Source organism: Otolemur garnettii, unplaced genomic scaffold (genome assembly GCF_000181295.1).
Source record: "Otolemur garnettii isolate 467f Iridium unplaced genomic scaffold, OtoGar3 scaffold00209, whole genome shotgun sequence".
Lineage (NCBI taxonomy): Eukaryota > Metazoa > Chordata > Mammalia > Primates > Galagidae > Otolemur > Otolemur garnettii.
Genome location: NW_003852604.1, coordinates 2,302,679 through 2,326,926, shown reverse-complemented (window position 1 = coordinate 2,326,926; position 24,248 = coordinate 2,302,679). Strand labels below are relative to the sequence as shown.

The window sequence follows — 24,248 nt, the reverse complement described above, 5'->3', positions numbered from 1 at the left end:
AGAAGCACAGGCGCCTGCCATAAAGGTGGCTGGAGATGAAGCCCCTCCGGGACACAATCCAGGGTAAATGCAGTTGCAGAGTATTCCCATTCATCCACTGGACCATTTTGGTTTGTAACTTTCCAGGCTTCGGGCAGGGAAGGGAGCTAACAGGAGAATAAGGCACGCATGGTCCATACTCTCCCAGAGCTCAGCACCTAACAGGGAAGGTAGCTTCTGAAATTGCCATTTTTATATATATCTACAAAAATAAAGAGTTTTTAGGGATCCTAAGACAGGCATGGTCAATGCTGTCAGCCTGGGAAGATTCCCCAAAGTGATGACACTGAAATCCAACATAAAGAGATGAGTAGAATTTTGCCCAGGGAAAAATGCAATAGCTAGATTTTCATTGTGGTGTCTACATTTTCAAGCTTCCATGTCATCTTGGGCTGGGGGTTTAGGTAGAGCTAAGAGCCCTTGGAACTCTGTCCTTGAGGATGGACCATCGACCTCTGGCTTCATTAGCAAATTTATGGGTTCCCTGGGTAAATGTTCTACTTCAAGCAGCTAAAGTTTGACCAACCCACAGGGAACAGCGCAAGAAAAGTTAAGCCACAATAATGAATGAGGGATATATACAGGCTAAGCTGCTGCTGATCAGCCAACAGAAATATGTCTAGTACATGCCGGCCATGCAGAGTGCCAGGCACTAGGGCCCCAGAGAATGATCACATCTGCTGCACCAAGGGACCTACGAGAGAGTTGGGAAGATGACCAAATACAGTGGAGGGTGTCAGAAGAAGTAAGGCTGACATGTTCAATTCCTGATCCCACCATTTCCCAGACATGGGTTTAGTCAAACCTGAGCTTCAATTCCCTTACCTGTAAAATGAGGATTACTTATAGCACCACTTTTCCTTGCATGGTTGAGAGGATTTGAGACAAGCTATGTGAAGAACCTAACCTAAGTCCTTTCCAATAGTAAGTCGCTGTTCAATAAATGGTTATTGTTATTGTAACTGATGTGATGATAAGTACTGAAACCTTCGAGGATAGGACATAGAAGACAAAAAGTCCAACTCATAAAAGAATAAAATGGAAGGTGGCTTCAAACCCACCCCCAGGTAACAAAAAGCCCTACTGACTTAACTATTTCATTGTAAAGCTACCTACAGCCCATGTGAGCTGCTGGAACAGGGGTAAATATTACAGGCTGCAGTTACAAAGCACTGCCTATAAAGAAGGGCTTTTGAAAGATGGGTAGGAATTTTGAAAAAGACGGGAGGAAGCACTGCATGGGGGAGAAGATAACAGGCACACGCATCTCTCCCTTAGCACCTGCCAACCCCCAGCCTCCTCCCACCCTCACAGGAATAAAAATAAAATTAATCGCCTTCTCTCATCCACATACTCTATGGCCCCTGGCTGATGGGCCTGTAATCCCTACTCAATCCCCTTCACTCTCATCTCAGCTCTGCTTCCCGTCTGCTCACAGCAAAACAGCTCTCCTAGAGAATGAATCCTTCCAGGCACACAGAAGAGAGGCAGGAATCCTGACTACTCAGAAATCTTATCACTAAGGGAGCAAGTTGGTATGTTAAGATTTGGTTACAATGCAAAACACTTGGCATAGTAAATATTTATTGACTAAGTTAAGCTTTAAACGAACATAAGGACAGCTCCATATTTCTGATAGGCTTATAGTCTAACTTTATCCTGAGGAACACTGATCCTTTAGAGATCCTAGAACTTCCAGTGGGGAAGGAGGCCAAGAACAGCTGTTTAGGAAGCAACAAGATACAAAATGGAACAGAAGGTAAAAAATAAGTCCAGCCTTCAAAGTCCCAGGTGGTTGATTTTATTAGTATGTTGCTATTGGTGCTGGTCTTGAAGGGGCCAGTACATGCAGGTCATTTCTAGTCCTCCACAGATCAGTTTCCAAGGGGGTTCAAAGTCCTGGACCTCAATTCCATACATCACTGGCTTCTCCATTATCATCATCAACTTTTCATTATTTCTGGTCCTCTTTTCACATAGTACACTTCTTTGTTTTCTCTCTGGAACCATTTACCCTCTACTACCAGGACTTTGGATAATAATTCCACCTAACAAGATGTGCACTAGGATGCTAGGCACACAGAGGTCAAAAAGCACTAATGGTGGTGGCCAGCAGGTCCCTCATGCACCCAACTCTGTTGATGCCCCGTGGTTCATATGTTCTTCATGGTTTATACTTGAAGCTCTCACCATGGAAGTGGCTGAGAAAATCAGGATCCTACCTTTCTTCTCAAGACATTTAACATGCATCAGAAGAGATTACACTGCACTTGAAGAGGGACCTGAGCTGAAGCTTGACTTCTTCTGTCCATCTCTCATCCCCCAGAGGCCAGCCAACAGGTCTTCCTGGGGCTGCTTCTATCACAAAGATGGTGTTACAGTGTCCATTTCTCTCCTGCCTCCCTACCTATGAAGTTCCTAAGGATCAAGAGCATATACATGCATTTATCCCCACTGCACTCCAGCACCTATTCTAGGGCCTGGCATACAGTAGGTACTCACTAAATGTTTGCCCAGGAAAAAGACAACCAGGCAGAATATCACTGGGCCAGGAATTGTCCAGACTCTGTTGATTCAAAGTTCAGCTACTAAGAAATAAGTGAGGAGGACCTTCTGAGTCAGGCAGGCTGCCGGGATGGTACCAGGAAGAGCAGTGCCAGAGGCAAGGTGAATCTGGCCTTGTGACCACAGTCTCAGGAAACTCTGACCTTCAGTGTGGACCTTGCTCCCTGAGGGCCAAGACTGAGGAACTCACATTTACTGTGGTGATTTACAATAACCCTCCAGGGAAAGGATAATGATTCACTTTGCAGGTGCAACTCCAAGGTCTCAGTCTCTATGGCATCTGAAGCCGTAGGACAGGCTTCCAGTGAAGCATTTTATAGAATCATACATTCTCAGGTTTGGTAAAAGCCTTAAATCTACCACTTCACCCCTGCCTTAAAGAAATGCACAAATTCCTACAATAGTCAACATCTCAACACGGTTTCTTGCCTCCCTCCCATGCTAGAGGGCACACTACCAACCTCATCCTGGGCAGCTATGACTAAAAAAAAAAAAAAAAAAAAAATGCTTTCTTTCAGATTCCTGCTTTCTACCCTCAATCCCACATGTTCTCCTCATAACTGCAAAGAGCAAAGCTAATCTCATGCACAGGACAGCCTCCCAGCTATCTGGGCAGTTAAGACCTCCTCCACCTCAGGGTTTAGAAAGATCACCACAAAAAAAGATTGCACAGCCTGCTCAAAGTGAAGCTTCCTGCAGGTCAGCAAATGCTTTCCAGTAACAGGAATCAGAGCAAGAAGATACCTACCTCATTGCCCTGAGGTGATCCTTGGGACATGTGTGGCTAGAGGAGGTAGACCAGACACCAAAATCCCCATAAATCTTAACTAACAGACTTCATAGAAACCACAAAATAATGCCAAAAGGGGCTTCTGAGATCAACCTGATTCCTTGCTTTACAAAGGAGGGCTCAAGAAGCACAGATATAAAATGACTGAAAGGAGCACAATAATTAAGCACCAGGACAACAATGTGAATCCTGAGAACTCCATCCTCTTGGCACAGACAGTACTGCCATGCAGCACCCTACTCCAAAACCAGGATAACACTCCCCCAGTAACAGTCTACAGCAGTCTCACTCTCATCACAACCCCAAGAAGGTAAACGGAGGAAACCTATCACCAGCTTCATTTTACAAAGGGCAACCATGAGGCACAGAGAGGTGAGGGGACTTGCTTGGGTTCCCTGGCAAAGTGAATTTATTCTTGGAACTCAAAGCTCAGTTAAGACTCTTTGCTCACTGTTGACAATGAGCTATTGAAAGGGGTCATGGAGTACTTTCTGTTGGAAATAGATTGCCCAGTTCAGGGAAGGGAGTTTTGCTGTTCAGGTTCATACTTTCTTATGATGGTTGGGTGTGCTGACACAGAAGGATCTTCAAAACTCTGGTCTTCTTTCTTTTCTGTCTCCCTGATTGGTGTGCTCCAAGGAAGAGTACCATGGAGGGTGTAAGGAGCCTGGGTTCCTCTCAGAGTGTCCCCAGACTGGCTCTGTGTCCTGGGGCATCCCTCCTATCCCTGTAACTCCAGTTTCCTCATCTACAAAAACAGTGGCAATAAGTTCTCCCCATCAGTAACCAGGATGACTAAGAGAAAGCATGAGGCAGGGAGGCCACCCCCACAGTAAGTGACTGTCCTCTTCTCTTACTTCCTCAGCTGCCTCACTGCCTCTGCAGGTGAAAGGGTCATGAAGGTCTTGTCCAAACAAAGGAGCAACATCACCTCAACAGTCCCTGACACCTGCACTTTCCAACGAGCATTTACAGTTATTAGCATCCTATTTACCACTTACTCTTAAGTCCCACATGCCAGGCATACTCTGGTGCTTTTAGTCCTCACAACTACCCATTTTGCAGATGACAAAACTTAGGCTGGTGATTTAAAGGACAGCCAGTAAGCAGTAGAGCCAGGAGGACACTCCAGTTCTAATCCAGTCCTGTGCCCCCTAAACTTTCATGTGCTGGTCAATCACTTGGGGCAATTCATGAATAATTAGATTCTGATTCTGCAGAACTAGCTGCTGCACCTCTAACATGTTCCTAAATAGATGGACCACACTCTTGAGTATCAAGGCCTCGATTTTAAGTTCCTTTAAGGTAGAATATGAATCAATGAATATCGATTTTAAGTTCCTTTAAGGTAGAATATGAGTCAATGAATATCTGACCCAAAAATCCATGCTTCCACAGTATCATCTGATCGCCACAACAAATCTCTATGGTATGATCATTCCCATTTAACAGAAGAGGAAATAGAGACTCAACTAGTAAGTAGCCTAAGGTTTTATTGCTCTTGTGAAGCAGGCCTGAGGCGATCTGCCTTCAGAACCATTGTCCTGACCACAGCTGTGGTAAGGGATGGGGGGAATAATGATTACAGACCACCCTTGGTGAGGATATGATTCATCCTGGCATATGAGCGGCTCAAAGCTTGAGAGGTCGCCAGGGTGCCAGGTCTGGAGCCCCCCGGAGGTAAACAAGGAAGCAAGGAGGAGGACGACGACGCTGGTCCTGGGCACAGTACCAGGCAGCCATGGGCAGGTGGTGAGATGACCCCTGACCCCATGGCAGCCTTTCTGGATCCAAGCACTCCCTGCGAGTCCCCAGCTCCCCGGATAGAAGCTGTTCAGCTTGGGGGGTGGGAGGGTTAGAGACATTCCAGCGATTCCAGGCACATGACCCGGTAGGAGAGAGGAGGGTTAGGAACCGGCGCGAGATGCGGCCGGGGACTTGGGGACCGATCCCCTCGCGTCCGATCCCCGTCCGCTTCGACCTGTAAAGGGAAACGCCTCTCCCACGCAGCCAAGCCTCACGGCAGCCCCCAACCCCCCAGGTTCCAGGGTGAGACAACACTCACGGCCTTCAGCTGCTCCAGCCGGTCCTTCATCCTGGTGCCCTGGGGCCCCGGGGCAGGTAGAGAGTCCCAGGTGAGCGCGTCCCAGGTGGGCGGCCGGGTCCGGCCGCGGTTAGGGAGTTCGAGGCTCAGGCGGAGGCGGGCGGCGCTGGCTCGCTAGGAGGAGCGTCCGAGACCACGGGAGTCTCCGCCGCACCGCCCCCTCCGGCCCCAGCCGGCGCTGTACGCTCCAAATCCGGCTCCCGGGCCGGCGCCGGCGCGCAGCGCTGATCCGCCCGCGGACCCGCCCCTTACCTGCGCCGCGCCCGCGTCCGCGCTCCTTCTTAAAGGGCCCGCAGCCGCCCCTCCACCCGGGACGTCTCTAACTCCGCCTCCCCTAACTCGATGTCCCTCGGGGTCTGGGTAGCGGCTCCCACACTGGTAGATCCCGCTGCAAGACCAAAGGGGGGGGGGTGGCTTCAATTTCATCTTTTCTATTAGACACCCGCGCACTATTTGCGCCAGGCTCTGTGCTAGGATCCGGCCATACAACGGACTCGTTGCTAGGCGGGGACCATCTCTCGAAAGCAAATAAAACTCTCAATGTGACTTGTACTGCATTACGTAGGAGGAAAATGTTCAGAGAATTACTAGGCGACATTCCACCTGGGGGAAGAGCATTCCAACTAACGGGATCTGCACAGTTGGGGGGCTGCTTAGCCATGGAGGTGCAAGAGGGCGTTCCAAGAGGAAATAATTGCGGGTGAGGCAGGATGGGTCCGACTGGGGCGAGGAATTTGAATTTTATGCCGTTGAAAATAGTGATCCTTCTGAGAAATGCAAGTGGTTCACTGTTCAAGTCGAACACCTGCCCCTGACAGTTTGCATGATTTGGAGAAAGCACTGTTTGTCAAGAGGATTCCGTTTCCATGTCTATAAATCGGAGTTACGTGTACCCGCTTGGTAGCTTGCTGTGAAGCTTGTGAGAGAGGAGGAGTGATTTATTCGTAGCCTATAGAGCACGGCTGTAAAATTAAGATGTCTGCATTGGAAAGTTTAAGCCCATCCCATTCCCTACGTGGTGTTCAGATTCCCAGGTGGATTGTACCATCTGAAAAGGTGAGCGGGTTCTTCTCACTGCTCCTTGCTCTTTATCCCCGTCTTCTCTCTCTTTCCCCTTCCCCGTTTTTCTTCTTGAGAACAAATTGACATATCCAGCAGAGTGGAGCTCCATAAATGGGACGGACAAGCCAACAATTTAATTTTCAAGTTAGGACGGACAGTCTGCTGTATACATTCAGGTTTAAAGGCTGTAAAATATGGTCGTAGTCCTAACAGGACTTTGCCCTTTTATGCGATCCGACTGCGTGCTCCATGCTGACTTCATCGGCTTCCATAAAGATACCGTGTGTAAGGCAGAGGTCGGGCTGTTTGAACCGGCCTGCTGTTCTCACTCAGCCCTAATCCTCTCTCTGGTGCCCTGCACGCTTCCTTCTGCTAGCTGCGTTTGCTGAGTGGAGGGGCGGATTTGTAGCCACCTGCAGATTTCCGCGCCCCCTCGTGGTCATAGCTGGACAAGGTGCGTAGATCAGAAACAATGTACTGTACCACCTCCTTTCCAGACCAGCCTCAGCAAGAGGGAGACCCCGTCCCTACCAAAAATAGAAAAATTGTTGTGTTCTGTCTTTCATAAGAAAGTGTGAGTAAATATAAGTTGGTTTCATAGAAGTACTGAGAACATTGGATACTTTTTCCTCCATTCTTGAGATACTTTACTCAGGAGAATATGTTCCAGGTCCCTTCATGTAAACATAAAAGAGGTAAAGGCTCCAACATTTTTTAGGATGAAGGAGAGAAATGGAGTGGGAAGGGAGGGGGAGGGGGAGGTTTGATAGAGGGAGGGTAAAAGGCGGGACCACACCTATGGAGCATATTACAAGGGTACAAGTCAAATCTGTCAAGTGTAGAATATAAAGTAAATGAGGCGAAAGCTATGTTGGTTGGTTTGATGTAAGCACGTCAGATTGTATAAAAAATCAACACATTTTACCCCACATATGCATAAATGTATTAATGATCTATGTGTATATGACTTAATAAAAAAAAACCAAAAATAGAAAAATTACACAGTCGCGGTGGTGCACACCTATAGTCCCAGCTACTCAGGAGACTGAGGCAAGAGGATCACTTAAATCGAAGAGTTTGATGTTGCTATGAGCTAGGCTGGGTCCATGGCTCTTTACCAACAGAGTGAGACTCTTGTCTCAAGATAAACAAAATAAATAAATACATGACTTTTTTTTTAGTGTAGATAGGTAGGTGCCCAAACTTTAGGAGAGCAGAGTCTCCTAAGAGAGACAGAGATAGAAACAACTTTTTAAGTTCCAAGTCTGAAAAAGACCACAGGGATCTGGAGTAAGAAATCCTTTCTACATAGCAGAAATCAAGGGTGGCTGGCCTATAAGCCTCTGCTCATGCAGAAGGTTCCTGTTGAAGGATAATTGTTTCTAAAACAGTAAAATCATGATTTGCATGCAAATATAAAAGGAATACACATCAAACATCTTATTTAAAGAAGAAATCAGTAAGGGGTCCAGAATAAACCTGTCCAGAGGAGATGCCAAAGAGCAGACATACATATAAGCGATCAAGAATGCTGAAGTGATATATTAATAAATGCAAAACTAGCTCTGGGGTTGGTGAGGGAACCATTGTTTTTCCACCAGACAAAATGAATTTGCATCTCTGTGGACAAGAATCATTTGCATTACTGTCAATTTTCCACAACTTACAGAGTTGGAAAATAGCTACAACTCCATAAAGGGCACAAACCATTAAAAAATCATATGACTCAGAAACAAAAGAAAAAAAAAAGAAGAAGAAAAAAATTCATACGACTCAGAAATGTGCATTAGACAAGGCCTAGCATGCCTCAGGACACCCAATAATCTTTTGGATGTATTTTGTTTGTTTGTTTGTATTGTTTTGTTCCGTTTTAATGTTTCCAGATATTCCCAAGGCAGCACCTTCCATGGTGGAACAGTTCTAACTCTACTTAAAAATTCTTTGTTGCAGAACAAAACTTTTTCTCCCTATAATTCTCACCACTATTTCCTTTTGCCTTTATCCAAATATTCAAGAAATATAATCTATACTTTACCAGATGGGCTTTCCAAGAAGGCAGAGGTGCTATCAAATGCCAGACCAATTGCTGGACACATAGACAGGAGGCCTGAGTTCTCCAAACAACTCTACCACAAAATAGCTGTCATCTGACACCACACAACCTATTTTATCATCTGTCAGATAAAGGGACTGATTAAAACTAACAATTCCCAAACGTTTCAAGGTCAAGAATATCATACGTGCATTTTTTTTTTTTTGACACAAAGTTTCACTCTGTCTCCCTTGGTGGAATGCAGTGGCATCATAGCTCACAGCAACTTTAAACTCCTGGGGTCAAGCGATCCTCTTGCCTCAGCCTCCCCAGTAGCCGGGACTACAGACACTAGTCACAACACCTGGCTATTTTTTCTATTTTTAGTAGAGATAGAGCTCACTCTCACTCAGGCTGGTCTTGAACTCCTGAGCTCACACAAATCACCCACATCGGCCTCCCAGAGTACTAGGATTATAGGCGTGATCTATCGTACCCAAGCCTGCACTACTTTTATTGAAAGACCTCTGGCTTGGACAAATTCCATAGTCGTAACAAAATATATTTACTAAGTAATAAGAAATTTTGTTTCCTATAAAAAGATGTTTCCATGAGGGAAAATGACCTTTGGGTTATTCTGTGTGTCCATAGCAGAAATGATTCTGATTTCTCTTAACTTTTAAACATTGAGAACGGCAAACAGTTGTCTTGAAGCTGCGCGACTGAGAAACCCCGACAGACGCGCAGAAATGTCGGAACAAAGTAACCATCTGAGCGACCCCAACTTTGCATTCACGGCCCCCATTTCCAAGAAGCATGACAGCCAGGGATTTGGGTTGGGGTCCCTCTGCCAGCCCCTCTGGCTGCAACCCCCGCAGAGCCACATAGCCCATTTCTAGGCCCCACTGGCACTACGCCGCCGACCCACGCCCCAGTACCGGGGCCACCTGAAGGCCCTGAACGGAGCAGACCACCAAGCAGGGCCATGCCCACCAGGCCCAGCCACCTTGAAATCATGTGATACACGCTCAAGGACCAGAAGAAGATGATCTCCCGGTTTCCAGACCTGGTGAATAATGTCATTGGCAGCTACAAGAAATGGTACAGAAGCATCCTCAGGCACACACACCAGCCTCATCCTCTCCCTAGTGTTTTGGTTGCACCTGACGCTTACCAGCCTGCTGCAAACCGTGTAGTTTGCGCTGGTCAAAGCGCTTGATCCCCAGGAGCTGGGCGGGATAGCGCTGAGCACCCACATGCCCATGACAGCTTCCTGCTCACGATCCTGAGCCTCATCCGCTTGAAGGGCCGCAGTCCCCAGAACGTGCTGCACGTTGTGGGGCTGGCGCCTTGGAAAAAGCACTCCACTTTCGCCCTTCCTTGGGGGAGTGAGGAAGCTCATCGCGAGGAGTTCGTCCAGCGAAATTACCTGAAATAGCAGCGCGTCTACGTGGAGCCTCTGAATATGAGTTATCCTGGGGCTTCTGAGCCACCTGCAAAATTACCAAAAAGCCAATCATGGAGTTTCTGGGTAGGGTTTTTACGAAAGATCCCCAGGCTGGCCTGCCCTTTACAGAAACGCTCTGGAGGAGGCCAGAGCTTTAAGGGAGGCTAATCCCAGTGCCCACTGCCCCCCACAACAGCGTCTCTGAGGACTAGCAAAGTTTGGAGGCAGCATAATGGTTTCCAACCCTCACCAGGGCTATGAAAGGGTGGGGGGGGGTCGTTATAGTATTCAACATTTACAGCGCAGTATTCAGGTGTAACCTGTAAATTTTCAGTACAGTGTTTGTATATGCCATTTAATGCAATGTTGTATGTATTTGGGTACTATTAAGTAGTGCTTCGGCTTACGCGTGTTTGCTTATATGGAAGCTCTGTTGGTGCTTTCACTTTTGTGCAAGAATTTTTGAACCAGAGATGCGCTAAACTGATGAAATATATTGAGAAAATGTCTATCTTATTCTTTTATGTGGGACGAGTGATGTGTATTGGGGTAGACTGCTTCTGGAGAGTTTGGAAGAACTCAGCAGCAAAGTTGGGCTAACCAACTGTCAAGGGCCCTCTGTGAGCTTGCTGGGCACAGGAAATATCTGTGTGGAGTGAACTGATATAAACTGAACTGGTCTCAATGTGGGCACTTGGCACACTTACTATGCACACATACAATCCTGCCATGAGTAACCTTTCGTGTAAACATTAAAGATTCTTGTGATATAATAAAAAAAAAAAAATAAGAGTTGTCTTTTAAAACCAAAGAAGAAGAAAAATAGAATCCTCCTAACTGCAATTGGAATCCAGGAACCAGAAAAGAAGAGTCACAAAGTTTTTTTATTATGGAATTCTATTTGTTTATTTGTTTGTTTTTCCAGATTGATATAAAAGTATACATGATTAGGTTGCATTGTTTGCATTTTTTTCAGATTTCAGAATTTTTTGAGATTTCAATTATCCAAGAGTTTATTTTAGCCTTCTCTTTCTTTGTGAGAAACTCAATTCTTATCATTTATTCTAAAACACTTACCTATCTGTGCAATTTTAGTATAGTTTCAAAATCGCTAATTCATACTTCTGTGAGAAATACATTTATTGTCCAGGTGACAGCATTTATGTACAGTTCTTTTTGTCTTTAACATTACAGTATCCCATTGTTTGCATTTATAAGGAAACCATCAAGTTGTAGTTGAGTCCTTCACCTAGGAAGTATGCCATATACCCGTATACCCTACATTGTTCCCATTGGATAAGAGCACACAAAACCTCCTCCCCCTCCCCCACCCTTTTACTCCTTCTTGAATTTGTATGTTTCTCTCATGTGGGTGTGTAGTTGTTCATTTACTAGATTCATATTAGTGTTGAGTACATGGGATGCTTGCTTTTCTGTTCTTGTGATACTTACATAGGAGGATGTTCTCCAAATTCTTCCAGGTAAGTGCAAAAAATGTAAAGTCTCTATCTTTATGGATGAATAGTATTTCATGGTATATATATATACCACAGTTTATTTATCTATTCGTGGGTTGATGGGCACTTGGGTTGATTCCACATCTTAACGATTGTAAATTGAGCTGCAATAAACATTCTAGTGCAAATGTGCTTATGGTAAAATTTTTTCCCTTCAGGGTAGATACCTAATAATGGCATAGTGGAACCAAATGGAAGGTCTACTTTTAACTCTTCGAGGATTCTCCATTCTTCTTTCCAAAAAGGCTGTATTAGTTTTATATACAGTTTGAAATATTTTCATCAAACTGGTTAACATAGCCTTCACAGCATTTTCTTAGTTATTGTGTTAAGACATTTACATTCTACACCTAGTAAATTTCACATGTACCCTTGTAAGATGCACCATAGGTGTGGCCCCACAACTTACCCTCTCTCCACCCATCCATACCTCCCTCTCCTCTTTCTCCTTCTTCTTGGACTATAATTGGACTTTCCCCTTCCCTCCTCTTTCCCCTTCTTCCTGGACTATAGTTTCATAGTAGGGCAGAGTACATTGAATAGTTTTTCTTCCATTTTTGAGATACTTTGCTAAGAAGAATATGTTCCAGCTCCATCCATGTAAACATGTAAGAGGTAAAGTCTCCATCTTTATTTAAGGCTACATAATATTCCATGGTGTACATATGCCACAATTTATTAATCCATTTATGAGTCAATGGGCACTTGGGCTTCTTTCATGACTTAGCAATTATGAATTGGGCTGCAAACAACATTCCAGTACAAATATCTTTGTTATAATGTACTTTTTGGTCTTTGGGATATATACCTAGTAGAGGAATTGTAGGATCAAATGGCAGGTCTATTTTTAGATCTCTAAGTGTTCTCCAAACATCTTTCCAAAGGGAACCTATTAGTTTGCATTCCTACCAGTACTGTAGAAGTGTTCCCTTTTCTCCACATCCACACTAACATTTCTGGTTTTAGGATTTTGTGATGTGGGCTAATCTTACTGAAGGTAGATGATATCTCAAAGTAGTTTTGATTTGCATTTCTCTGATGATTAAGGATGATGAGCATTTTTTCATATGGCTGTAGGCTGTGCATCTGTCTTCTTCAGAGAAGTTTCTCTTCAAGTCCTTTGCCCACCCTGAGATGGGATCACTTGTTCTTTCTGACTAATATGTTTGAGTTCTCTGTGGATTCTGGTTATTAAACCTTTGTCAGAGACATAACCTGCAAATATCTTCTCCCATTTTGTGGGCTGTCTTCTTGCTTTACTTACTGTGTTCTTGGCTGTGCAGAAGCTTTTTAGTTTGATTAGATCCCAGTACTGTATTTTAGATGCTGCTTCAATTGTCCGGGGGGTCCTCCTCATAAAATATTCAACCCAGCCAATTTCTTTAAGTGTTTTCCCTGTACTTTCTTCTAGTATTTTTATAGTTTCATGTCTTAAGTTTAAATCTTTAATCCAGTGAGAGTTTACCTTAGTTAATGGTGAAAGGTGTGGGTCCAGTTTCAGTCTTCCACAGGTCGCCAGCCAGTTCACCCAGCACCATTTGTTAAATAGGGAATCTTTTCCCTACTGAATATTTTTAATTGACTTGTCAAAGATCAAATAACAGTGAAGAGCTGGGTTCATCTCTTGGTTCTCTATTCTGTTTCATACATCTACCACTCTGTTTTTGTGCCAGTACCATGCTGTTTTAATCACTATCAATTTATAGTATAGTCTGAGGTCTGGTAGCATAATTCCTCCTGCTTTGTTTTTATTTCAGAGTAATGTCTTGGCTATTTGAGGTTTTTCCTGATTCCATATAAAATGGAGTATTATTTTTTTGAGATCATTAAAGTATGACAGTGGAGCTTTAATAGGGATTGCATTAACATTGTATACTGCTTTGGATAGTATGGACATTTTGACAATGTTGATTCTTCCCAGTCATGAGCATGATATGTTTTTCCATTTGTTAACATCTTCAGCTATTTCTTTTCTTAGATTTTCATAGTTCTCTTTATAGAGATCTTTCACATCCTTTGATGTTTCTTCTTTGGCACTACTATAAAGAGAATAGAGTCTTTGTTTTTTCAGCTTGACTACTGTTGGTATATATAAAGGCTACAGATTTATGAGTGTTGATTTTGTAACCTGAGACACTGCTGTATTCCTTGATCACTTCTAAGAGTTTTGTAGTAGAATCCCTGGTGTTTTCCAGATATACAATCATATCATCGGTGAAGAGTGAAAGTTTGATCTCTTCTTGCCTAATTGCAAAGGATAAGACTTCCATTACAATGTTAGAAAGCACCGGAGACAATGAGCAATCTTGCCTGGTTCCTGATCTGAGTGGAAATGATTTCAATTTAACTCCATTCAATACAATATTGGTTGTGAGTTTGCTGTAGATGGCCTCCATCAGTTTAAGAAATGTCCCTTCTATACCAATTTTTCTTAAGTGTTCTGATCTTGAAGGGATGCTGGATATTATCAAAGTTTTTTCTGCATCAATTGAGAGAATCATATGGTCTTTGTTTTTTATTTTGTTTACGTGATGAATTATATTCATAGATTTACATACATTGAACCAGCCTTGAGACCCTGGGATAAAACCCATTTGCTCATGGTGTATAATTTGTTTGATGTGTTGCTGGATTCTGTTTGTTAGGATCTTGTTGAATATTTTTGCATCAATATTCATTAGTGATATTGGTCTATAATTTTCTTTTCTTGTTGGGTCTTTTCCCTGGTTTGGGGATCAAGGTGATTTTTGCTTCACAGAATGTGTTTTGTAGTATTTCTCCTTTTTCTATATTTTGAAAAAAGTTGAGTAATATAGGTACTAGTTCCTCTTTAAAGGTTTGGTAGAATTCTGATGTGAAGCCATCTGGTCCCAGGCTTTTCTTTTTAGGGAGATTTTGTATAGTTGATGCCCTTTCAGAACTTGATATAGGCCTGTTCACTTCATTCTGGCTAAGTCTTGGAAGGTGGTATGCTTCTATGTATTGGTCAATTTCCTCCAGATTTTCATATTTCTGAAAATAAAGTTTCTTGTAATATTCATTAAGGATTTATTGAATCTCTGAGGAGTCTATTGTTATTTCATCTTTACCATTTCTGATTGATGATATTAGAGATTTTACTCTTTTGTTTGTGGTTAGGTTGGCCAAAGGTTTATCTATTTTATTAACCTTTTCAACTTTTGATTTATTGATCTGTTGTATAATCCTTTTATTTTCAATTTCATGTAATTCTGTTCTGAGATTGGTTATTTCTTTTCTTCTGCTGGGTTTGGGACTGGAATATTCTTCCTTTTCCAGTTGCTTGAGATGTCCCAATAAGTTGTTAATTTCCTCTTTTTCTGTTCTCTTGAGGAAGGCTTGCAGTGCTATAAATTTCCCTCTTAGGATTGCCTTTGTGGTATCCCAGCGGTTCTAATAATTTGTGTCTTCATTATTGTTTTGTTCCCAAAGTTTGATAATTTCCTTCTTAATCTCATCTATCACCTAGCTATCATTCAGCTTAAGGTCATTTAGTTTCCATGTTTTTGTATGAGTATGCAGATTCCTGTTTTTTACTGAGTTTGACTTTTATTCCATGATGATCCGAGAACATGCAAGGAATAATTTCTATTCTTTTAACTTAACTTTTAAATTTTCTGAGGTTAGCCTTGTGACCTAAGATGTGATCAATTTTGGAGTATGTTCCATGGGCTGATGAGAAGAATGTGTATTCAGTCTTGTTAGGATGAAATGTTCTGTAGATGTCCGTTAAATCCAATGTTGAATGGTAAGTTTAAGTCTAAAATTTCTTTGCTTAACTTCTTATTGTAGGATCTATCCAACACTGTGAAAGGAGTGTTAAAATCTCCAACTATTATGGAGCTGGAGGAAATAAAGTTGCTCATGTCTGTTAGTGTCTCTCTTATAAATTCAGGTACATTCTGGTTGGGTGCATAAATGTTAATAATTGAAATCTCATCGTATTGAGTGTTACCCTTAACAAATATGAAGTGACAATCCTTATTTTTCCTTACTTTTGTTGGTTTAAAGCCTATTGTATCTGCAAATAAAATTGCAACACCTGCTTTTTTCTGATTTCTATTTGCCTAAAATATAGATGACCATCCCTTCACCCTGAGTCTATATTTATCTTTTAAGGTAAGATGAGATTCTTGTATGCAGCAGATATATGGCCAGAGTTTTTGTATCCAGTCTGCCAACCTGTGTCTCTTTAGAGAGCAATTTAAGCCATTAACATTAATTGAGAATATTGATAAGCCTGGTAGTATTTTGGGTATTGAGTTTTTCGAAAGTCCAGTGGACATTTTTAATCCTTTTGCCACTGTAGAAGTTGGAATTTGATCAAAAGTTTCTGAGTGAGTTTACTTTTGTGGTGGAGAATTGTGCTAGTCATTATGGAGGATAGGTCTGAGTGGAGAGCTGGTTTAGTTATGGCAAATTTCTTCAACATGTGAATATCATTAAGGTATTTAATTTCTCCATCATAAATGAAACTCAATTTAGCTGGATACAGGATCCTGGGTTGAAAGTTATTTTGTTTTAGAAGATTAAAAGTCAAGGACCACCCTCTTCTAGCTTGAAAGAGTTCAGCATAGAGATCTGCAGTTATTCTAATATTCTTCCCCTTGTAGTTTATGGTTTCCTTATGTCTGGCTGCTTTCAGAATTTTCTCCTTCATATTAACTTCAGTGAAGTTAATTATGATGTGCCTAGGAGATGTCTTATTCGGGTTGAGTCATACTGGGGTTCTGAAACTGTCTGCTATCTGAATTTCAGCATCTCTTGTCATGTCTAGAAATTTCTCCTTCATAATCTCATGAAGAAGACCCTCTGTGCCTTGCAAAGCCACCTTGTTGCCTTCAGGAATTCCTATAAGGTGAATATTAGTTTTCTTCTAATTATCCCAGAGCTCTCTGAGAGAATGATCTGTTTTTGCTCTCTGTTTCTCTTCCACTTTGAGTGTTTGGGAGCATTCAAAAGCTTTGTTTTCAATGTCAGAAATCCTTTCTTCTGCTTGCTCCATTCTGTTACTGAGGGATTCTACTGTATTTCTCAGACACAGATCTTTGAGGGCTGCAAATTCTTGTCTCAATGTGTCAAAATCTTTGGTGATTTTGTCTTGAATTTATTGAATTCTTGAGACAACTTTTGAAATGTTCCTCGAATTTCTAATTACAACTTTACCTCCATTCTACTAATCTTATTTGCAATCCAAATGCTGAATTTGATTTCTGACATCTTGGCCATTTTTTATGAATGAGATCTTCAGTTGTGTCTGGCCATATCATTCCTTGGGGGAGTTGGTCTACTCTGGTTATTCATGTTACCAGAGTTTTCCTGCTGATTCCACCCCATGATTATTTTACACCATTTGGCTAGATGAGCAAATAAAGTGAAGTTGGGTTGGCGGGCTCCTGGAGAAGTGATTAACCAGCCCTTTGCCCAAGAGCTGGGATTGGTGTCTGTACCTTTTCCCCTAGAGCTTTGCAAAGGACCTGTACAGTGGTATAGCCTGAGACATTGGGGCTAAGTGGCCTGTCTTGTTTTTAGCTGGTCTCTGTCCTACCCTAGTCAATTAATTACTCTGGGTTGAAGTCTCAGTTGTGGAGAAATACCAGCAATTAAGTCACCCCACCCCCTCCATGGGCAACAACTAGAAAAGTAAAATCAAACTTTCCCACAACCATACACCCAGGTACCACTTGGGATAGTCCTTGGGTGATTGGTCCAGTCTGAGAGACCCAAATCACTCATCCCAGTCAGCACCCAGTCTCAAGTGAGGGACTTCAGAAGGTCTCTGGCCACTAGATAGCAGGGGTCTGCTGGCAGCTCAAGTATGACTCATTCTGATGCTCCATGGAGTCAGAAGGACCCCTCTCCCTCAAGCAAATCAATTAGTCTGGGAAGGTTGATGCCTCCTTCCCCACCTTGCACCTTTGTCACACCCAGTCACTGGTAACCCCACATGCCTATGACCCAGTTCCCTCCAATGAGCAGATGCTCCAAGGGTTTGTGCCTGAGTCACAGCCTGCCTGAGTCACAGAGAGATCTTATGTCTCCTTGGCCAGGCCTCTGCACTCTGCCACCATCCAGCAGGGGAAGCTGAGGCCTGACAACCTTGGGCGGTTAATGAAATCTGGGGCAGTTCACTCAGTTGCAGCCCTGCCCCTGATTGATGTTGCTGACACTTATATTTGCACAAAATTCATGATTCTGTCCTGGCTATATTCCCCTGAAGATCAGGTGCTGTTTGAGTTCACAGAAACTGTGACTCAACCCCAGTCTGTGCCGCTGCCCAGAGCTGGTGTGTCTGTCTCCGCTGCAGTCTGTGTTGGGGCAGGTGCAGTTAGAGCTCACACTTGGCTCTGAGTTCCTGCCTCTGCCCACCTGCCTGTGTCTCAACTATGATCCCCTGAGGGCCAGGTGCTTCTTAGGCTCACTAAAGTAGTCCTTCTAGCTCAGCCACTCCCTGGGAGTATGCTTTCTCTGCACGGACATCTGCTATTTTCCATCCCTGCTGCACCCCACCCAGGCAGATACTGCCTCAGGCATACCTTTTGCTCATGGGGCCTGCATTACCATCCCAGATCTGTTCTGCCAGTGTCTGCCACCGGGGAAGATGCTTGGCTTTCTCTTGTTGCCCAGAGAGACAGTGTCTCTCCAAAATATCCCCAGAGGTGTGAGCCCTATTGTTCCCACTGCTGCCACTGCTGCTCTGTGCCATGGGGCACCACCTATCCCTTTCCTATATGGTTCCTTCAGACCACTGTCTTCTCTTTACCCCTGTGCTGCAGAATCAGCACAGACCTGCAACAGCCCATGCCCTGTCCACACCTCTCAAGAAAATGCCCAAGAATCTGAACTCCATGGGGGACAAGCTTCCAGACCTGGGGGTGAGGGTTGAGGGGAGTGCTGGGAGTTCAGAATTGCAGGTAGAGAATATATACAGTTTTATGCCTGGCAGGAGAGTGCCATGGCACCCTAATAGAGGAAGGAGGTCCAGTTTTTAGGTGTCTCCCGTGGGATAAAATGGGAGGATGTTTAAACCTTGTTCATTTGTTTGTAGAAAGTATACTGTGAGTCGTTCTCATGGGGGAGCAGACTCCCATCCACTTAGCAATGGATTTTGTACCTATTGTTTGTATCCTTGGGGTCACAGCTTGCCTCAGCAGGGTTGATGTGCGTTCTTCAACCTTCTCTCTTTGCTCAGCTCCAAACCATCAGCTTACTTGCTAAACTTCTGTCCTTTAACTCTCCTTCCACACAGGAGCCTCTGTGGAAAGCTGGCTTCAGTCAGCCATCTTGCCTCCTCCACCACCAGGAATTCCTTCCTGCCAGGAATTTTTGTGATGTGGTTTTTTCTCAACTGGGGTTAGGTGATATCTCAAGGTGTTTTTGATTTGCATTTCTCTGATGATTAGGAACAATGAGTATTTTTTCATGTGTTTGCTGGCCATTTATCTGTCTTTTTGAGAGAAGGTTCTGTTCATGTCACTTGTATGGTGATATATGGGGTTGTTTGCTCTTTTCTTGTTGAATAGATTGAGTTCTGTATAGATTCTTTTTATTGGTCCTTTGTCAGATTTGTAACATGCAAATATCTTCTCCCATTCTGAAAGTTGTCTATTTGCTTTAATTATTGTGTCCTTAGCTGTGCAGAAGTTGGTTTTTTTTTTTTTTTAATTTTGATCACGTCCCATTTATTTACTTTTGGTGTTGCTGCAATATGGCATTTTATTTAAAGGTAGATGTTATAGACTTAAGTTCTTCTTTAAAACTCCTATTAGCTATGAGCCTAAATTGTTAATTTTGTATTAATATTTGCTCTACCCTGACAGAAGTCTGGATTCCGTCTGCCAGTTGCATACAAGAAACTGAAGAAAGTCAAGTTACTACAGGACAAGGGACCTGGAAGAGGGGAGTCCATGGGCTGATGAGAAAGACACCAATGTTAAACCAAGTAAACTATAGGGTCTCCAAGCAGGCAGACAATGACTTAAGATTCCCAACTCAGTAGGAGTTATATCAGTTATAACTCCTTCCTGATATATAGATTTCTTTTTTCTGTTCCATGGTGGTACTTGGTTTCCTGCCCATGAGGTCTAGTGCAGCTATTTCCCCATTAAACAAATATAGTCAGAAGTCACGCTCTGTGGCTCACACCTGTAATCCTAGCACTCTGGGAGGTCAAGGCAGATGAATTACTTGAGCTCACAAATTCAAGACCAGCCTGAGCAAGAGAGAGACCCCATCTTTAAAAATAGCCAGGCATTACGGCAGGTGCCTGTAGTCCCAGATACTTGGGAGGCTGAGACAAGAGGATCAGTTGAGCCTAGGAGTTTGAGGTTGCTGTGATAAAGTGAGACTTTGTCTCAAAAAGAAAAAAAAGATATATATATGTATATATACATAATCCTGCATAATATATTATGTGTATATGTATACATAATCCTGTATAATATATACACAACCCATATACATATATATATATTCAGGATTAATTCATGTGTTTGCATTTTGGTTATTAATAAATCGGCCAACACTTAATTTCACCTCTATAAACAAACCGAAGGGAGAATCCTGAGATTGGACAATTCAACTTCTCTCTTTTTCCTCCCTCTGAGCCTATTTCTTTCCAACTGGAGTAATAGACTAAACCTTACCCTGTCTTTACTTTCAAGACCTGCTGTGGGAAAGGTGAGACCACTTTCTGGATGGTGTATCTTGAGCCAGTGGTTTAATGTTCAAACAATGTAGCAAGAGATAAAGGGATCTAAAGAACTGAAGTGGAAGACTATTGCCTCACTTCCACCCTTGCCTGCTTCAGGGAGGAGGACAATAATTGTAACAGAGAATAAACTTACTAGCTTGTAGCTATCTATTGCAGCATAATACTATGGCCTGAAACCTAGCAACTTAAAACAATAAATGTTCATTACCTCACAGCTTCTGAGGTTCAGGAATCCAGGTTTAGTTTTTCTGGATGCTTCTGTCTCAAGGTGCTGTGGTTTGAATGTGTCCCCTTTAAGATTTGGGTGTTGCCAATGTGATGGTAGTAAGAGCTGGACATTTAAAATGTGTTTAGTACAGGAGAGGTCTTCCCTCATGAATGGGATTAGGTACCTTTATTAAGAGGGAGGGATTTGGTGAGCTTGCCCTTCTGCCATTTGCCATGTGGGGATGCAGTAAGAAAGCCCTCATCAGACAGCAGATGCCAGCACCTTGATCTTGGACTTCCCAACCTCCACAACTGTGACAGAATAAATTTCTGTTCTTTATAAATTACCCAGTCTTGGGTACTCTGTTATGGCAGCACAAAATGGTCTAAGCACACAAGGTCTCTCCCAAGACTGTAATTAAGATGTCAGGGGGGCTCCAGTCTCATCTCAAGACTCCCCGGAAAGTGACCTGCATCCAAGGTCACTCATGTGGTAAATGTTGTTAGCAGAATTCAGTTCCTCAAGTCTGTGGGACTAAGAGCCCCAGTTCCTCAGCAACTTTTGGTTGCTCTCAGTTCCTTGCCATGTTGGTCTCTCCATAGGGTAGCTCACCACATGGAAGCTGCTTCCATCAGAGCAAGAGGTGAAAGGAAAAAAGAAAGATGGATGGAGACCAAACTGATTTGGTATCCCATGTCATCCCACTTCATCTTGTATTAGCCTCAAATGTGACATCCCATCTCTTGTGCTATATTCTCTTCATTAGAAGCAAGTCAATAGGTTCAGTCCACATTCCAGGTGAGGTGAAAGGGAGTGAAAACCAGGACTCATCTCAGTGTCACCTGGAACATAGTTCAAATCCCAAATTAATGCCTGAGGCATGCCATCTTGTAGCTCTCTGCTCCCCCTCCATCCATCCTAGACAACTCCCATCCATTCTCCAAGTCTCAAAGAAGATGCTTCCTTTGGAAAGCACCTCATGCTCCAGGACTGACATGCATTTCTCAAATGCACCTCTGTGACACTCTAGACTTCTCCATTAAGCTCCTGCTGCACTACATGTTTACATATCCACTTGTCTGCATCCCACACCTTCTGTAAGTTCTATGAGGGCAGCAGCCATATCTACCTTGTCACCAATGTGAACCCAGTTCCCAGAATAGGGCCAAAACATAACTAGACACTTGGTAAATATTAATAAAATTTATTAAATAAATATTCTAATACAGCTTTGTTATGTCTTTCTTCTGATTAAAACTCCTCAGTGGTTTCTCATTAAAAATATTAAAGAGTCTAGACTCTTCTCAGAATGGAATTTAAGACTTCACCCAAGCCTTACATACTAATACTCCCTGACACCATCAGCCTCACCAAACAACCGAGTCTTCTCTGAACCTAATTCATCTCTTCATGATCCCCCACTTCCCTCCACCTGATATGTCCTTCTTCCACGTCATGTCTGGCAAATCCTGCTCCTTCTTCAAATCTGAAGCCTTCTCCACTTTGTCCAGGTGGTCTCCAGGTGGGTCTCTTGTACCTTCCCATCAGGACTTGTTCAGATGTCTTTCTCCAGCACACCTTATGATGTCTTACATACAGCTGCTTACACAACAGTGTTCCTGGATAGACCATAAACTACTTGAGAGTAACATTGCGATGTTATTCACCTTCCATGATTACTATGAGGTAGGTGTGCAGCAAATATTTGGAGCATAGAAGAATCATTGCCTACTAACACACGTGTGCATGTGTACAAATGCATGTGCCCATGTACCCAAGGGAATCTTCTCTGCTCTCCCTAAGGAGGAAAGATCTTCCTGGCTCCTTCCTCTTTCATTATAAATTTTGTCACTGAATCAAATACTTAAAATAATGGGCTTATTGATAAGAATATTTTATATCAGTTTGTTCTGATGCTTTCATCACATTAATCTCCATAAATCTGTGTCTACAATTTAACAAGGTCAATTATTGGTATCACAATTTATTTTATATTTTTATACAAATTGCTCAATCCCTGGATCCATAAAGCATAAAATGCTACTAAAGCCTGGTAAAGGACATGAGAAGACTCAGTGGGGAAAACTACAACAAAGAAGCCCACTGTTACTTTTGAAGTGCAAAACACGGGATTGTTTCTGACAGCACCTTTGAACACACATCAAGAGTAACAGGATACGAAACTATTTAACTGACAAGGGATTAACAACCAGACTGTGTAAGGAACTCAATTCAATAGCAAAAAAAAATTAGAAATAAGAAAAAAATAATCTGGAAAGATGGGCAAAAAATTAAACAGAAGTTTAAAACTACAAGATATCATCTCACTCCAGTTAAAATGCCTTATCAAAAAGAGAAAATAACAAATGTTGGTGAGACTGGGAAGAAAGGAGAGAATGGCGGGAATGTAAATTAGTATACCCACTATAGAAAGCAGTAGGGAGGTTCCTCAAAAAACTGAAAATAGAACTGCTATATGAACCAGCAATCCCACTGCTGTATGATCCACAAGAAAGGAAATCAACCTCAGTGGCACTGAGATGGCTCCTGGCTTTCACTCCCTTTCACCTTACCTGGAATGTGGACTGAACCTATTGACTTGCTTCTGATGAAGAGAATACAGCACAAAAGATGGGATGTCACGTTTGAGGTTAATACATTATGAAAAGGGATGACATGGGATACTAAATCACCTTGCCTTCCATCCAAAGAGATATTTGCACCCCCATGTTAATGGCAGTACTATTCACAATAGCAAAGATGTGAATAAGTGCATATCACCAAATGAAAGGATAAATAAAATGTGGTACATATACACAATGGAATATTATTACTCCACCATAAAAAGAAAATCTGCTACAACATGAATGGAACTGAAGGACGTTATGTTAAGTGAATAGAGACAGGCACAGAAAGACAATTGTGAAATATTCTCACTCATATGTGGGAGCTAAAAAATAAAATTGATTTTATGGAGATAATGAATAGAATGGTACTTACTGGAGGCTGAGAGTAGAACGAGGATGGGATCCTAAGCAGGGGTTGTTAATGGTAGTGAAAATACAGTTTGATGAAAGGAATAAGACCTAGTGTTTGATACCACATTAGGGCAACTGCAGTTAACGATAATTTATTGTATACTTCAAAATAACTAGAAGAACATATTTGGAATGTTCCTACCGTAAAAAATAAATAAATATTTGAGGTGATAGATACTCCAGTTACCTAGACTTGAGCATTATACATTGTGTGCTTATATCAAAATACCATAATTTCCTGTAAGTCTGTACAATTAGTATGTGTCCATAAAAATTAAAAAGAAAAAATATGTATGTATCTTAGAAAAAGAGTAACAGGATATTAATGATGAAGCACAGGTGAAAAAGATCAGATAATTATGGCTTTAAACTTTTTATAATTAAAAAAAGGGCATCTAGTGTATTTCTCCACTTGAATGTTTGAATAACCGTACTGAATTTTTATCATACTTTCACAGGTTTTTTTTTCATTCTGATACCTCATGATAACTCAGGGAGGGAGTTAGCAGAATATTCTCCCCATTTCATTATGCATTTGATTAAGTAGAGAGCAATAAGGTGACTTCCCACGCTTGCATAGCATGCTGATAGCCGTGCCACAGAGGGCAGTGGTTGTGTTCCCAGGCTGTAGGACCACACTGCTCAGGTCAAATCTCAGCTCTACCATGAATTCTTGTGTGACCTTGGACAACTTATTTAATGTCCCTGTGCTGTA

At 42.5% G+C, this 24,248-nt stretch overlaps 1 protein-coding gene and 1 pseudogene across 1 annotated transcript in view; one reads left to right on the top strand and one right to left on the bottom strand.

The window, feature by feature from the left end:
* The window catches only part of STX3 (syntaxin 3), a 40,895-nt gene extending 35,354 nt beyond the window's left edge, over nt 1-5,541 (bottom strand). Inside the window, exon 1 of the mRNA XM_003801374.3 lies at nt 5,460-5,541. Coding sequence (XP_003801422.1) covers nt 5,460-5,489 — 30 coding nt within the window. The 5' untranslated portion in view covers nt 5,490-5,541. The remainder of the gene's footprint in view (nt 1-5,459) is intronic.
* Nucleotides 5,542-9,577: 4,036 nt separating this feature from the next.
* LOC100948375 lies at nt 9,578-10,251 on the top strand (annotated as a pseudogene).
* The last annotated feature ends 13,997 nt before the right edge of the window (nt 10,252-24,248 follow it).